The sequence below is a fragment of the Adiantum capillus-veneris genome, chromosome 9 (genome assembly GCF_014529385.1).
Source record: "Adiantum capillus-veneris isolate H3 chromosome 9, ASM1452938v2, whole genome shotgun sequence".
Lineage (NCBI taxonomy): Eukaryota > Viridiplantae > Streptophyta > Polypodiopsida > Polypodiales > Pteridaceae > Adiantum > Adiantum capillus-veneris.
In genome coordinates this window covers 101,243,956-101,261,605 of record NC_140939.1, presented here as the reverse complement: position 1 = coordinate 101,261,605, position 17,650 = coordinate 101,243,956, and the positions used below count along the sequence as shown (strand labels likewise).

The 17,650-nt window shown below is 42.5% G+C and overlaps 1 protein-coding gene across 5 annotated transcripts in view; it reads left to right on the top strand.

The window, feature by feature from the left end:
- Window positions 1-17,650, top strand: part of LOC147450901 (protein MALE DISCOVERER 2-like) — a 69,859-nt gene that overhangs the window by 15,006 nt on the left and 37,203 nt on the right. For all 5 annotated transcript variants that reach the window (XM_086519894.1, XM_086519895.1, XM_086519898.1 and 2 more), the window contains 2 exons: window positions 9,480-9,703; window positions 11,309-11,502. In XM_086519894.1, the coding sequence (XP_086376020.1) occupies window positions 9,523-9,703; window positions 11,309-11,502 (375 nt within the window). In that variant the 5' untranslated portion in view covers window positions 9,480-9,522. The remainder of the gene's footprint in view (window positions 1-9,479; window positions 9,704-11,308; window positions 11,503-17,650) is intronic.

The following is a 17,650-nucleotide window of genomic DNA, read 5'->3' as shown; positions in this document are numbered from 1 at the left end:
ATGCTCATTGTCAAGGGATGCAAGAGTGGTACATTGTACTATTTACATGGCAAAGCTTTGCCTGGCAAGTTTCTTGCAGTGGCCGAAGTTGCTTCTCATTTGGAGTTGTGGCACAAAAGACTTGGCCATATGAGCCAGAAGGGAATTGATGCGCTCTCCTCTTTGAAGAGGGTTGATGTAAAGGGCACCAAGTTAGATTTTTGTAATGACTGTTTGTATGGTAAACAAAAGAAGTCTTCTTATTATTTTGGTGTCTCGCGCAAAGATAATGCTCTTGATTTAATTCACTCCGATGTACGTTCAATGCCTGTTAAGTCTTTTGGTGGTGCATCATACTTTGTTACATTTATTGATGATTGCACTAGGAAAGGGTGGGCATATTTGTTAAAGAATAAGAGTGAGACATTTAATGCATTTAAGAGGTTTCATGCTTTTGTGACCACGCAAAAGGGTAGTAAGCTTAAATGTCTGAGATCTGACAATGGGGGGGAGTACACTTCTGCTGAATTTCAGCGTTATTGCGAAGAATATGGGATTAAAAGGGAGTTGACAGCCCCTTATAATCCATCTTCTAATGGCGTGGCTGAGAGGTATAACCGTACTTTATGTGAGAGTGCGTTGCATGTTGTCCACGGCTAATCTCCCTCATGGGCTTTGGGGAGAGGCTTTGAAAACTGCAGTTCATGTATGCAATCGCTCTCCTAACAGTACGCTAAAATATGACATTCCAGAGGAGGTTTGGTCTGGCAAACCTGCCTCTTATGATCATTTGAGAGTGTTTGGCTGCGAGGCTTTTGTCCATGTTCGTAATGACTTGAGGACAAAGCTAGATGCCAAGTCCATCCAAGGACTCTTCCTAGGTTATGGGGAAGAGGGTGAAATGGGCTACAAGATATGGTTGCCTCAGTTTAAGAGGGTAGTACGCAGCCGAGATGTAGTGTTCAATGAGGCTAAATTGCTGAAAAATGCTACATCTTCTGAAATTGACAAGAAATCGGTCAAATTTTAGCCTCTCTTGCTACATATTGATGTTGAAAAAGAGCCTCAGGATGCATTACCGCAAGCTGAAATTGATAATCAGCCGGTTAACCTTGAGCCAGAAGAGGTAGGACATGATTTAGATGCTCCAAATGAGGATGGATAGCCACCTGTCATGGCTGAAAATGATTTTCAGCAGCATGAGCATGCTGAAAATGAGTTGCCTCCTGATGTAGAACCTGTGCTTGAGAATGTAGATCATTGGGTACGCAGGTCTACTCGTGTCAGAAGGTTGATACAGCGCTTTGACCCCTCTTTGTATCATGTTATGTTGACAGATGAGGGAGAGCCTCTTACATATAAAGAGGCAAAATCATGTGAGTTAAGCAGTAAGTGGGAGCTTGCGATGCAAGAGGAAATCAAATCTTTCCATGCAAACAATACTTGGGATCTTGTGCCATTGCCTAAAGGAAGAAAGGCTCTTCCTAACAAATGGGTTTACAAGGTCAAATGTGTTGATGGAAAGCCTAAGTATAAAGCAAGGTTAGTTGCCAAAGGGTATGCACAGAAAGAGGGGATTGACTCTCAAGAGATCTTTTCTCCTGTTGTAAAGCTTACGACATTGCGTGTCCTTTTTTCTCTCGCTGCAGTGCTTGACTTAGAATTGAATCAAATGGATGTAAAAACAACTTTTCTTCATGGTGACATTGATGAAGATATCTACATGAAGCAACTTGAGGTAGTTCCTGATAGAAAGGAACTTGTATGCAAACTAAGAAGGGCACTGTATGGTTTGAGGCAGTCATCACGTCAGTGGTACAAAAAGTTTGATACTTTTATGCTGTTTCAAGGCTTTAAACGCAGCCATTCAAACCATTGTTTGTATACAAAGAAGGACAATGATGGAAGTCCTATAATCCTTATGCTATATGTAGATGATATGTTGATTGTTGGGAAGCATAAGTCTACCATTGATGCTCTTAAACGTCTTCTGAATTCAGCTTTTGCAATGAAGGATTTAGGTGATGCTGAGCATATCTTGGGCATGAGAATCAAGAGAGATAGAAAGCTGAAATTGCTCTTCTTATCTCAAGAAAAGTACATTGCTAAAGTACTTGACAGGTTTAACATGGTTGAAGCTAAGTCACTTGGAGTACCTTTACCTCCACACACAAAACTTAGCAAAGCCGATTGCCCAAAGGATGACGTGGCAATGAATGCTATGAAGGGAATCCCTTATGCATCAGCTTGTGGTTCTCTTATGTATGCTATGGTTGCCACTCGTCCTGACATTGCCCATGCGGTGGGAGTTGTTAGTAGATACATGTCCAATCCCGGCAAAGCACATTGGGAAGCTATGAAATGCATTCTGAGATACCTGTCAGGTACACAATCTAGGTGTATATGCTATGGCAAAAGTGACCTGAAGTTGCAGGGCTATTGTGATGCAGATATGGCAAGTGACTTGGATACCAGGAAGTCCATTAGTGGCTATGTGTTTGCTATTGCTGGTGGTGCTGTCTCTTGGTGTTCACGACTGCAGAAAATTGTGGCATTGAGTATTACTGAGGCTGAATATATTTCAGCCACTGAGGCTTCTAAAGAGGCCATATGGTTGGGCAAACTTGTCAAAGAGCTTAGTATGCCTGCTAGTACTCCTGTCTTGGGATGTGATAGCCAAAGTGCTGTCTATTTGGCCAAGAATGCCATGTTTCATGCACGAACAAAGCACATTGATGTGCGATACCACTTCATACGACAGGTATTGGAGGATGATCTAGTCACCTTGACTAAGATTCACACACTGGATAACCCTGCAGATGTTCTCACCAAGAGTCTTGCTAAGGCTCAACATGAGCATTGCATATAGCTGGTGGGAGTTGGTTAACTTAAAGGCGTCATTTATGCCTTTAAGTGGGAGGTTGTTGGGTTAAAGGCCTAAATAATCCCTTTTTGTACATTTTTATACTTTGTCCAGGTTCATATTGAACCTGGAACAATACGAACCTGGACACATTTTTTAAAGGTTACTTATAATAAAAGTGGGAAAACCCAAAACTCACTTATTGAGTTTTCCCCAAAAACGTGAGCTCTCTCTCTCTCTCTCTCTCTCTCTCTCTCTCTTCGTTCTGCTAGCGCTTCCTCTCCTGCTGGCTTTCGCCACCCCTCTCTGCACACACACTGCACATCTTCGCGTGCTCTATCACTTGCACACACCGCCGCGCGCTCATCAAGTTTGATGTAGAAGTCTTCGACCCAATCGATCTTAACAAGGCGGTAGCGAGTGCTCTTGCACAGGAGATGAAGCACAAGGGAAAGCCTAAGGAGAACAAGACTGCCACAAGTACCTCATAGACTTCTCAGAACCCTCAGAACGGTAAGAATGGTAACTCTTCTAACAAATCTTCCAACAGTCTCTCAGAAAGAATTCTTCCAATGAACCTAAGGGTAAGGCTAACACAATTGCTAAACCTAAGCTTACTCCAGATGAAAAGGTAGCACAAGGAATTGTAGGAGGATACATCACGTCGAAAGAGGAAAGCACTTATTCTAAGGAAGGTCGTTGTTTTCATTGTCACATTAAGGGTCACATAAAAAGAACATGTCCTAAGCTTAAATCACTTCCTCTGTCAATGCAATTAATGATAACACGAGTGTGCCTCAAGTTTCTCTTGACCCTCCAATTGATGATTCTCTCATTAAATGTTATGGTCATTTGTCGGGGCAGCGTTTTGTCATATTGTTTGACCCAGGTAGTATGCATGATGTGATCAGTCCCTCTCTTGTTGAGAGCCTGCCTAGAAGTTAGTCAGAAATCTCCTCTTGAGGTCTCTGGCTTTGTTTCCGGTATAGACGCTCTCATCATGCAGGAGTGTCTTGGTGTGTTGTTTGCAATTCAACAAGCTGCCTTCACTAGAAGATTTGTTGTCTCTCCTCTCTCAGGATGTGATATGATTTTGGGCATTCGATGGTTTCGTGATGTTAACCCTCTCATTGATTGGGAGGCTAACACTTTCACTCTCCATGCCAAAAGTGATTCTCCCATCCATTATCATTCATGGAGAGGACATTGTTCATTCTCCATCTCTCATTGCTAATATGCAGGACAAGATTGAACGGATTCAAGAGAAGGAGACTCTCTCAGTCTCTTCTTCTCCCAAGCATGATACACACAATTTGCATGATGATGATTTGATTGACAATGATAAGCATGATGATTTGCATGATCAAGATGTGATTTCTCACAAGCATGATGAGTTACATGAAGATGATGTGATTGTTCACAAGGATGATGAGTTAGTTGGTGCTTTTCTAGCGAAGCTAACCTCGTTGTAGATTCGATCAATCGCGAAGAACCGATCTTGGCTTTCGAGTCGAGGTCCAAAAAACCCCCACAAGACGATTCGATCATTCAGGAAGAACCGATCTTGGCTCTCGAGCCCAGGTCCAAAGAACCCTCACAGGAATTATTATGTGTTCGCATGATTGATATGCACGCATTGTTCGAGTGTTTCATTCGTGATCGTTTCCTGTATTTTAGTCAGCGTCTTTATGTGATCTCTTTTACTAGGCATGACATATTGTACCTTGAGCACGTTTCACTCATGAATGAGCACGAATGTATGCAAATTTTTCATGAAAAGCTGAAAAGTATGTATGAAAGGAAGTCACATTCCATGTCTCTTCCTTGGCATGACACATTTGTAGAACGAGCACATGACAGTATGAGCACCAAGCATGGGCATTTCCGTTGTGAGTTGCCACAGTTGATTGCTCTAGATCAAAAGAGAAAGATTCGATCTCATTGTTTGCGTGTGTGTGGTGAACGGTTTAGCACTCCGTCTATTGGTTCATCGAAATTGCATACACAGTCTTTGAGGAAGACACGATTTTTTCCACTCACTTTACATGGAATAGGTATGTTCATGGTTTTGTGTTGGAAATGGTTTTAGGAATTTTCAGCCATGGAGATTCTTGAAGAAGAAAGAAGCATGATTCTCGATGAAGTTGAAGCATTGAATGAGCCACAAAAGACTTTGTGTCGCTTTCGGCGCGGCCCAAAGAAGCAAGCATTGTAGACCTTTATGAAGTTCAAGTAGCGCACGACCCACACATCAGAGTGGGCCGACGAAGAGTCCCTTCCAGGATTTCGGATGCTATTGGCGATCTCCCTCGACGCCATACAGTTCGGTACCAGTACCTCACTTTGAAAAGGAGGGGATGTCACGTGACACATCCAACCCTATGTGTCCGTGGACAAGCTACAACATGATCATGGTTCAGTCAGTTCAGTCAGTCTATATTTAGAAGTGATCTGGCACTTTTGTGAGTCTATTCGTAGACATTGCATGCCCAGTCACTTAGTGTAGATGCATATCCTCTGGTTGCACACAACATGATCATAAGCATTCCCATCAGAATCCATCAAGGGAATTTTCTAGTGCATTTAGCGTATTTTACCTATTTTTGACATTTTTCACTTATTATTTTTAAGTGACTTTTGTTGGAAAGTAGGTAGGGCAAATTGAGTAAGTTTGTATATAAGCAAACCTAGACTAGCACAAAATGGCAGAAGAGGCAACAGGAGCGAAGCTCAATAGGCAACTTCTCCAACAAGACCCCTTGGTGGATTTCCTCCAAGCAAGAAGCAAGAACCTCCCCTAGCATTTCCTCCATCAAGCATCGCCCTAGCCTTGCATCAGTCTGGCGTTTTTGTATAAGATCTTCTCGCAAGCATACCACAGCACCTAGCGTTTTTGGAAGCTCAGCAACCTAGCGTTTTTGGAGAGTTCAGCATGGCATTTCCAGTAGTAGAAACCACAGCAATGCAGCATTTTCAGTAATGAAGAACCTGTAAGTTCAGCCCCTAAAAGAGTAGTAGATTCAGCCCAGAAAGACCGTCAGTTTTCAGCCTAAAGAAACCTCAGTTTTCAGCCCTAAACCTGCAGATTTTCAGCATCAAAGACCCACAAAAACAATTCCAGAATCAGCGTTTTACGACGAGCCGCAGATTTCAGCCCATAGCGTTTTTGGACTGCAGTAGAAAGATTGCAGATTTCAGCCCTTAGGTCGGGCTCGTCGTCACCGTCGTCATCACCGACATAGCCTAGACTTGCATCAGTCCATGCATTCCATTTGTACCAGATTGTGCAATCATAAGTAGACCACTCTCGCCGACGAGAGTGGGGCCTTCGGAGGAGGGTTTTACAACATCTCTGGTGTCGTATCTCTCTTCTCTCTCTATCTCTCAGTCTCATACACTTGCATGCACAATGTCCATTCACTTTGTTTGTGATCATAGCATTCTCTCATTAAGAACGGAAGGCTCTCCCTTCCATAAGAACAAAAAGAACCTTGAGCACAGTTCGAAGCACTCATCTTGAGCAAAGCGCAAACATTCATTCCGCTGCACCTAACAACGCGTGTTGCTTTTTTGAAAGTATACTGGTCCTACTGAAGAGCAGAGAGGGCAAGATGGCACTTCGGAGTTTCATAGGGAAGTTTATTAAAGAATCTTCGTGTCCTGGGTTATTAAAGAATCTTCGTGTCGCGGTCGCAGGGGCGTTTGGTTGTAAAAGGCCTCTATATCTCATGGTCCGGACCGTTTTAGGTGATTTGCGGGGGGAGTGATGAGGGTGTCCTTGAACAGCTCATGGTCCGAACCTGGATGGTTATTTGCGGAGGAAGTGTTCATCGACGATTATTGTAACATGCATATGTGAGCATTTCTGTTGCATCGTGATGTGCCAACCATTGAATATTCTTAATTGGATGAGATTGCTTGGGTATGTAATTTTAGTGCATTAAGACACCTGTTGGAGATCAACACGGTTTGGGTGTGATGGCTAATTTCGCTACGCCAGAATATCAAGAGCTCCGATCTGGAATGAGAATATACTCCCTATTTGATGAGATTTTTCTAGGAAGCCAACGACCCAAGGCCAGGATATCAAGAGCTCCAATTTGGAATGAGAAAATGGATTGTCCCTCGGAATGTCCCTCAAAATGACCTCGGAAATTTTTGAGCTAACTTAGCTGTTTTGCAGATATAAGATAATCGTGGACGATTACTCTCTTTTAAGAAGGGGGATGTCACAAACTGCTGACGTGTCAAGCCATTGAAAAATGAAGCCAACTTGTAGATCCCGGTTGAGGAGTCTAAACCCTAAGTGAAGAAGAAGCAATAGAAGAAGAAGCAATAGAAGAAGTTCTACGAACTTGCCGAGTGGCCTTTTTTTAAAGAAGAGTTTCCACTAACCTGTTGTTAGAGTTCAGTTTCCTGTCTGGTGGTAGCTCGAGTATCTGCTAGGATCAGATTAGGGAGTGGGGGCTGTTTTGTGGCTGTTCCCGGCCGTGCTTGAGGTAGACGTACCTGTTCACGGCGATGCACTTCATTGTGTTGCTTACCCAGCAGGCTGGCATGAGACATGACCCTGTTCCCAGGGTTTCCCGGGGTCAGAGTCTCGAGTCTTTTGCAATTCTGCTACTAAATATGCGTTTCAGGTCACTTTTAGTGAGTTTACATATTTATTAGCATTTATCAGCCATTTATGGGGTCGTGGGGTTTTCACTGAGGTAGGGCAAAGTGGGAGTTTGCCTATATGCACTCCCTCCCCTTGTACTTTTGGCATGTTGTTCAGTGCAGAGATCCAACGTTTGGGCACACTCTTTCTCTAGCGTTTTCTCATTCTGCTAGCGTTTTGGTGTGCAGGTGACAATCTCTCTCTAGCGTTTTCTCTCTCCACTGCGATCTCTCTCCTCTGGCGTTGTTCCATTGCGATCCCCTCTCCTTGCTATCGCTCCCTTCTCCTAGTGTATGCACACCCTCTTTGGTGTGCCACTGTCTCTGGTGTGTGCTTATGCCTGTACAGTGTGTAGAATGCGCTAGGACCTTGACGACGAGGAGATCCATCACGATAGATACAAGATCTATCGGTTGCCTGGTACGGAGAGGTGGTTTGCTCGTAGTTGCAAAGAAGTTCATCACCCGATTTACCCTTCTCGGCTGCACCTTTGACACTTGTGGGCCATCCGATGGGACCCTAGTGACACAAGACTTTCAAAAAGAGCAGGATCAACAGACACAAAGACTATGCAACCAGCTGATGACGTAGCATGATTGTACGGACAACCTATTGTCGTGCTGTGACACGTACATAGTGGGAACGAATGCTACAAGATCCATCTTTTAACTTTTCAGATACATCAATATATTTCCTATAATGTACATATGCATATCTAAGTATAATAATAAGCGTTCTATCTCATCCTATTTTTTATCTCAAGGATACATATTCTTACTTTATCGTTAGAAAGTATTATGGAAAAAAGCATCAATGGCTCCGTTTCTTTAACTTGGGCCAAAAGCATTGGTTCTTTCTTTCTACTCTCTCATTATCATCTCACACTCTAGCTTGATCCTATATCTAGGGTAACTTCCAATATATATATATATTCTATGTATTTTTTATATTTTTCTTAGATTGATAAAGTACTATAGAGACCTGAAATTTGCGTAACACTTTAACAATTATCCGATTGATGAGATTCACTCGAGATGGTGTGAGGCCATTGATTCTCCTCTCAGGTCGGGAAGAAAGCTGAAAGGACATACGAGTACATAAAAGCGGAAGCTGTACTCGCAGAAAGAGCTGGACAAAGCTCATTTCTCCGGTTATTTGGGCCGGAAGTTGACTTTTGAGGTGGCAAGCAGATCCAAGAAGTGTGCTCGTTTCAAGGATGACTCGGATTTTTTTCTTCGTCTTCAGAGAGTTCCGACAGTTCGTCGTCCTCTAGTTCCAGAGAGGATGAGAAAAGGTGGAAGAAAGGGAGAAAAAGCAAGAAAAGTAGATTTGTGAAAAAGTCTAGGAGGCATGGGAGGCCATCTAGCAGTTCAAAGGAGGAGAGCTCATCCTCTTCTGATAACGAACAGATGAGCAAGAAAATCAAGGAGTTCAAGGAAAGGGGGTCAGGTCAGGCCGTTAGGTTTGAGACGTTTTCAGGCTACCAGGACACCCATCGAGCCCTTGAGTTTATACAACAGTTTGACATCACCTTCTTGGGAGGTTGGTTCACGGAACACTCAAAGGTGCGAATGACGGCATCTTACTTGAAAGGAAATGCACAAACATGGTGGTCTACTCTGTTGTTACATAGAGAAGCACCTACGACATGGGTAAAAATTCAAGAAAATTTCCATGTCAACTTGGATATCATATGAATATGAAAGAGATGTCATCACGGCTTGGCATCATTTGAGAATGACTAAGATAGATACATTGGATGACTACTGCCAGAGGTTTTGGGATACTTATTTGCCAGTGTCTTCGTTTCGGAAGATAAACTTTGAGGCATGCTGTAAATCTGTCTTTTATTGTTGCAACCATCCTTCGCCTTTTTTCCTCGCAGTGTATCTAGTCTTTTTCAGATTTAATGTCATTTTGAGTCTCTTTTTGCATTTAGGGCAGTACAAGCTCTAATATTGATTCCTCATTATGCAGGTTTGATGGCTTGAATTCTCTGTCAAAGGTCAGATAGGAGGCAATGGGCTTGGGGGCGTGGATGTGTGGGCTTATCGGAGCAGGGGCAGTAGTTGCCACTGCAGGGTTTATTTTATTGATCTTCCAGTTAATTTTTCTTCTCCACAAGAGGATGTGTACCCCTATTTTACCATGTACCTGGACAAAGGCAGTTGAACCACCCAATGACAAGGACTATCATACAAGTGAGCATTGCACCTTTTTCTTTTTCTGTGGCTCTGAAATGACACTGTCTCTATCTTGTACATGATTTACTGCTGTTTAAACTTCCAATCCAACTTCATCAGATTTTTATCTTTGTCTTCTGTTATGTTTCACAAGCTCTACAATGAAGTCACATATATTTGCAATATACAGGCTGGCCCTTCCTAGAGGCTGTTGTCTAACACTCGAAGTCATTGGTTTGTCAGATGAAGACTGTCATGAAAAAACCTTTTTACAAGGCTAAGCATGCATTAAGTTGCATGCCCATGTTCCAACGACTCCTTATTGAAATCCTTAAATTAAATACAAACAAATAAAAGAATGATCATTTTTATTGTTGCTAGTGACAGCACTAGATTATCCTCCCATAAAAGAACAATAATCATGGAAGAAATAGGGTATATTGATGAGGAGTATACTGCTGTTGAAGATACCTGATCTTAGTCTCAGGGGTTTTGAACTGAAGTATGAATGTGACTTGGTCGATAATGAAGATGAGATCGAAAAGTTTACATAACACAAATGGGAGCACATTTTGTATTGAATTTATTTTGTAGGGAGCAACAATACATAATTTATTTTGTAGGGAGCAACAATACATAATGTTGCTAGCTACAAATTCTCCTTTATATTGGAGTAGTCTTCTATTGATACTTTCACGTGGAAGTGAGAATCCAAGTTGTTGGAGCCATGTAAATTTTTGGAGAAGTGAGCAAGTTTTGTTACAGCACTATCCATCTCACATGGAAATTATTTTGTAGGGAGCAACAATACATAATGTTGCTAGCTACAAATTCTCCTTTATATTGGAGTAGTCTTCTATTGATGCTTTCACGTGGAAGTGAGAATCCAAGTTGTTGGAGCCATGTAAATTTTTGGAGAAGTGAGCAAGTTTTGTTACAGCACTATCCATCTCACATGGAAATTAGTAATTTAAACGTGCAAATGAACTATAACTCGACAATATTAGTGCAAATGGAAGCATATTATGCAGTGGATATATTTGGTAGGGAGCAATAATACATTATTTTGCTAGCTACAAATTCACCTTTATGTTGGAGTGGTCTTTTATTGATACTTTCATTTGGAAGTGAAAGGAGCAACTTCGGAGCCATGTAAGAGAGTAGAGAAGTGAACTAGTTTTGCTACTGCACGATCCATCTCACCTGGAAATGATTAATTTAGATGTGCAAATGAACTAAAACGTGCTCAGAACCTCTTACTTCTCGACTCCTCTCTTGCAACCTCTTTTTGGTTCTAGGAACTGTTTTATGGGGTTGGAAATTTCTTGTTTTGTCTGTTAGAGTGCAGATTACAGTGATTTTCTTAAGAATATTATAACTAAATGTGATTTGTGCTCGTCAGTTAGATTGCTTAATTTCTTTTCAGTGGTATAAGCATATCATTTTCTTACCATTCGAACTGCTGTAATTGAGTGGTAATTCATTACAAAATAGGTGTTGTGCAACAAGAAAGTGAGGCAATTTTGATAAATGAGGTAGGAAATGATACATGAAACCAAGATACTAGCATGTAACAACAAAAAATGTCTTTTTTTGTAGTGAAGTGTGCTCTTTGTCTTCAAGGTGCAGATTTTGGTAAATCGTTTACTTTTAAAGAGATTGAGGAATGCTGTGAGGGATTCAGTAACTTGATTGGTGAGACTCGCTTGTATCATGTCTACAAAGGGATACTTCATGATGGCACAGAAGTAGCAGTTAAAAGGGCTAAGAAATGTGCTGAAATTCAGATAGAGATTGAAAGAAATTTCCATTTCCAGGTGATTTTTCTTTTTTGATCGACTTTGAGATTTGCTGCCGTTGAACAATTTTTTGTGACTCCCTGCATTTATGAGGCTATTTGATTGTCATGAAGTAGTGGACATTGGTTCATTAAACTGTGGAACTAAGTGCAAAAGAGCTAGAGGGTTTGCAACAAGTGCCATCCTTGTTCCTTTCATTTGTGTTATTATCTTGTCTTGTATGAAAGTAATCTAGGGCCCATGAAAGTATTTATCTATAACCTCTTCAAAAGGACGCTGGTATTTGTATATAGGTTTTTGGATAAAATCATAACTGTCTCTTGTACAAGAGCTCCTGTAAGCCACTGTAATTGCTGGATTGTATTGGAGGTACAAACTCAAAGAATGGACAACGAGGGATGATACGATGCCAAGAAGGCTGTTTGCATGAGCGTAGAAGTCTTGGTGTTGCCAACTCTAATTTTCCTGCTGCAGAACTGAAATAGAAAAGGATTGCCCATATAACTGGAATCTGCACTGCTGGGCAGCTCTGGAGAATCTTGCAAATGCATCTTAAGACTGCACGAGGAGTGCAACTGCTCAGCCTAGATGCTGGCTATGGTATCAGCAAGGGAGGAAGGCTGCCTAATGTATATCAGCAGTAAACTTTCCAAACACAATAAGCAGTAGTGCTGGTCAGTGGTGACCACGGAGAACTTTCCAAATACAATAAGTAGTAATGCTAGTTACCATGGAGAATGCAGGACTCTGCGGTTTGAGCAAGCATGGGAAGCCTATCTTATGCGGAAATAGCCTGTAGAGGAAAGCAAAACGGATCCTCGGCCTCCCCTCGTAAACAAGTGATTGCTATAGTCTGGAGTAGCTAACACAGTGCACCCTGTCTTTCAAATCAAGCCTGTAAACCTGCTCTTGACAGACTGCTCTCCATGTCATGTGGGCTTGTGCTAAGGAATATGGGAATGGCATTTTATGCAAGTTGGATCATGGCCTGTGCGTATTACGCAAGATTCAACAACTAAACCTGCATGAGCCAACATCCACATGAGATGCATGATCTTCTGGGCAGTACCAGCCTCCAGTAAATGCGACCAGAACCTAGTCAAAGATAAACGGGACAGACCCGCATATAACTAAGCCCAAGGGGAAGGGCGAGCGATGAAAATGTGCATGCCTATTTGCACCATACTCAAAGAAGGATGCTTTGAGATCTGCAGCCAAATGTCATTCACCAGGGTCCCAAGGAAGCTGGCAGAGTTGCTGTTACCCCCTTCAATTGGCAGCCTGCTTTGACGGATCTGATTGCACATGACTAGAGGTTCTACAAAGCACCGACTACCTGTTGCTAAATGGACTATTTTCTTATTTTCTCGAGTAATTTCTTTTTATTGAAATTAGGATATTTAAAGATGTGCACTTGAACCGTAAGGTTAGGAACTGCAGATCTATTGGAATTATTAAAAGCCATCAAGAACGGAAAACTCTGATGCGTCATATGATGGGTGACATTAAGCATCGCGAAGGGGTTTTACGGTTAGTTCGGTAGGAGAGACCGGGAAACGAATATTCCTGATGCGTCACGTGATGGGGTGACGAGAGCATCGGAAAGGAAATATCTCGTTGGTGTGGCAGGATGCGAACTGGAAAGAGGAATACGCGTAAAGACGCAAGCACAAGAATAAAGATGGTTTCTGAGAAGCTTTTCCTAAAAAGCGGAATATTTTAAAGAGTTTTCTGGGAAGAGCAGACGCTTTCCCGCGAGGAATCTGTGTTTGCATAGCATCTGTGCATGTGTACTGCACACGGGGACGCCTGAAATGTGTTTATGTAGCATCGATTTTCAGCTCACTGAGTGTTTTTAAGTTTGAACAGGTTCACACCTTTTTAAAAATTTGGCCGGATATTAAGTGGGCAGCCCATTATTAAAATAAAGCAGGGTCTCCAAAATAAGTCACGTTGGCTGACTGGCTGTACGGATGGGCTGAAAACAGCGATCTCGTTTTTCTCTCTCCTCTCTCCAGGATGCGCCCCAAGCTAGGCTATTCCTGTAAGGCAACGCTCTCTATTCTTGCGGGTCCCCAAGGCCTATAAAAGGGCAGCCAGCGTTCAGTTGCAGGGAGGAGAAGCTACCGTTGGGAATTGAGAGAAGACTCTGCCGCCGGAAATCTGCAATTGATCGCGTGAAGACAGAGTACGGAGGTCGCTTTTCTGTGCAAGGAGCGGCAGGTATAATTTGTGACGACGCTCTGCGAGTTGTTGCTTTGTGTGTTTGCTTTGTGCAGGTACTCCCTCGCGGAGAAGAAGCGAGAAGGCCTCGGCCTACGCTTGGGAATTCCGGGGATGGAATTTGGAATTGCCTGCAGAGCTCCGGCTCTGAGCTCAGGCAGAAAAAGGAATTGAGAGCTCGTCTCTCGGGAATTTCCCTCACGGGAAGGAACGACCATTGCGTCTAAGATCTAGAATGGAGGGGTTTCTCCGGTTCTTGTGCTTGTAAAAAGATTCTCCCTAATAAAGGATTCTCTTTAAGGAGGGGACCAGCCCATCTTCTGGTCCCAAATACTGTGTCAAACTTCTCCCTCAACTCTGTTTAGTTGAAAAATTATTTATTTTCATGTCGTTGATTATTCGTGTGCGCTTCCGTTTGTGATAGTGGTATCAGAGCTCGGATTCCTCTCTTTCTCTGCAAAGAAGGATGATTCCGGGAAGGAACGGGAAGAAAGGAATGGGATTGGCTGGCCCACAAGGAACAAGAGAAAGTCATGGCTTATGTTGACAAGTTTTGGTCGGTCCTTTTGAAAGTTACGCCTTTCATGAATATTTCCGTCGAGGAAAAGATGCGAAAGTTTGAAGCAGGTCTTCAACCACCGCTTTGGAAGAGCATGAAGGTGTACCCACACGACACCCTTCAGCGGATGATGGAGTCCGCAATCATTGCCGAGGATTTACATACCACTGGTACCCCCAGACGGATGGAACATAGCACATACCGTGCAAGGCAAAGATGTTGGGTTAAAGGCCCAAATGACCCCTTTAATGTATATTTTTAAAGGTTACTAACCTTTGGCTAAGTTCACATTGAACTTGGCCACTAACTTAAAAATGGTCCTATACTTTAATAAAGGGAATGAGAGCCCAATCTCGACTTTCACTTATTTCCCTTCACAAATCGTGCAGCCTCTCTCTCTCTTCTTCTTTGATTCCTAGCGCCCCCTTCTCTGCAGGTCATCGCCACCTCTCAAAGCCTCAAGCCTTGCACATCTTCTCGTGCTCTATCACTTGCACACATTGCTGCGCACTCATCAATTGGTATCAGAGCAAAATTAGGGTTTTCTTCCAAACCTGCAAGCGCTGATTTTCAGCAGAGGTAAACTTTCACGCGAGATTTTGCAATTTTATCGCCAAAGGACTCGTCCCCGGACACTAGAGGGCTCCCGGCTAGTCAAATTGACCTAAAATAAGCTGAAATTAGGTCAAAATCAGCAGATTACTGGTTATGACAGGAAAATACAGGTTTTGCAAATCATGTATTAAGGTGTGGGAACATCTTTGCTAGGTCCCCGCTACCCGAAAACAAAGAAATTGCCGAAAAACATGTCTTAAAACAGGTGTTTTCAGTAAATTTCAGATTCACGCTGGTTTTTGCAAGTGTATTTTTGATGCATCTACATTGAGGAAAATGCAAATGCAATTTATGCACATTTGACAAGTTTTGGCTATGAATGACCATTTGTGGCTCAATTTTCTGCAATTTGATGCTACAAATTGGGGCTTTTGCTCATACATGCTTCTAAAGGCTGTGCATTAGCCTTATGTATGTTCTGTGAGGCTAAAAACAACTAAAATTGTTGTTTTTGAGCACAAATTCACTCGTTGAAATTTCCTGCGCATAAATTTCAGAAATTGTTTTTCCTCAAATTGCTCCTGTGACCATTTGGAGTTGTAGTGCACACTTCTGTGAGGTTATACTCTGATTTTGGTGCATTTTGCCCAAAAATTCAGCGTATTAGCCCTCTTGTTCTTGCAACTATGGCCTCATCTTCTTCGGATGTGAAGAATCTCTTCGAGATTAGGAGGTTCGATGGAACACGTTTCGACCTTTGGAAAGACAGGATCCAGGGAATCCTATTTCTTAAGAATTGTGAAGGAGCACTTGAACAGGTAAAGCCACAGAATATGTCGGATGAAGCATGGGTTAGCCTGAACAGGAAGGCAGTTACATACATCAAAATGGCCATGATCGATGAGACAGTCATTGATTTGAAAGGTCTCACAAATGCTTTTGATGTGTGGGAGAAGTTAAAGGCGATGCATGAGAGAGAATACAACGCATGTCAACCAAGTGCATTTGATGCGAAAACTTGTTGGCATGCAGCTAAATGAGTCCAAGAGCGCTGCAGAGCACTTGTTGTTGTTTACAGGTACTTTGTCGCAGTTATTACAGGATTCAGGTTTGTCTCCTTTTGTTGATGATAAGCTGAAAGCTATCTTCTTGCTTATGACCTTAGCTGATTCATGGAAAACATTGGTGGTTTCATTGTCGAATAACCCCAATTTGACCTTTGATGGTGTTAGGGGTTCTATCTTGAATGAGGAAATCAAGAGGAAAGCAGGTGGAGAGGGAGGCAGCTCTGCCAACATGGTTAGAGGCAGGACAGAGAAGAAGAACGTCTATTGCTTATGACCTTAGCTGATTCATGGAAAACATTGGTGGTTTCATTGTCGAATAACCCCAATTTGACCTTTGATGGTGTTAGGGGTTCTATCTTGAATGAGGAAATCAAGAGGAAAGCAGGTGGAGAGGGAGGCAGCTCTGCCAACATGGTTAGAGGCAGGACAGAGAAGAAGAACGTCTATTGCACAAAGGAGTAAGAGTAAGAGTAAGGAAAGGGGAAATGCCAGCAAAGGCAAGGGTGATGTGACTTGCTGTCAGTGTGGCAGGAAAGGTCACAAGAAACCCGATTGTAGGTACTACAAAGCCGAGTTAGAACGGAAAAAGAATGGCGGAGACAAAAAGAAAGAGAAGAAGGAAGTCAAGACAAATGCACAGGACAGCTCAAAGGACAAAGAGAAGGCCAATGTGGCTTCTATTGTTGTAATTGAGGAGCTGTCAGATGTAGAGGACATCTTGTGTGTCACTTTGTCAGATGATGATGCTTATGACCTTGATGCCTCTCTTAATGTTCATTCACAGGACATGTAGATCACCAAGAGTGATCTTATTGATGCTTTGTTGACTGTCAATGATACATTATCCCAGACTTGGATAGCTGATTCCGGTGCTTCATTTCATGTGACTCCTATCAAGGAGTGTTTCTCTACTTTTGATGCAGGCAAGCATTGCCATGTATACCTTGGAAACAATCATGCATGTTCCATTGAGGGTATTGGCACTGTGCATCTCTCCATAGATGGCACAAATGAGCTTGTCTTGCATGATGTTAGATATGTGCCAGGAATCAAGAAGAGTCTGCTTTCTGTTGGTCAGATGGATATGCATGGTTACAGCATCTTGTTTGAGAGAGGATCATGGAAAATGACTAAAGGCTCAAGGCTGATTGTAAAGGGCACAAAGAAAGGGACACTTTACTGCATGCATGGAAAGGCCACGTTGGGCAAGTTTATTGCGTTGGCTGAAATTAACTCTCACATGGAGTTATGGCACAAGAGGCTTGGCCATATGAGCCAAAAGGGCCTTTCTAAGCTTTGTACTTTGAACAAGCTTGATGCTAAAGGCACAAAGCTTGACTTTTGTAATGAATGTCAATATGGCAAGCAAGTAAAGCGTTCTTATTACTCCGGTGTCTCTCGTAAATCTTGTGTGCTTGATCTTGTACATTCTGATGTATGTAGCATGCCTACCAAGTCTATGGGAGGTGCATGCTATTTTGTCTCCTTTGTTGATGATCATTCTAGGAAAATTTGGGCTTATTTGCTTAAATCTAAGGAGGAAGCCTTTGCTGCGATTAAGAAATTTCATGCATTTGTGACCACCCAAACAGGTAGAGAGCTGAAATGCTTGCGTACGGACAATGGGGGGGAGTTCACAAGTGCTGAATTTAACAAATTTTGTGAAAATTTGGGCATTAAGACGGAGCTTACTGTGCCATACAGCCCCCCTTCTAATGGTGTGGCTGAAAGATTCAATAGGACACTTTGTGAGAGGGTGAGG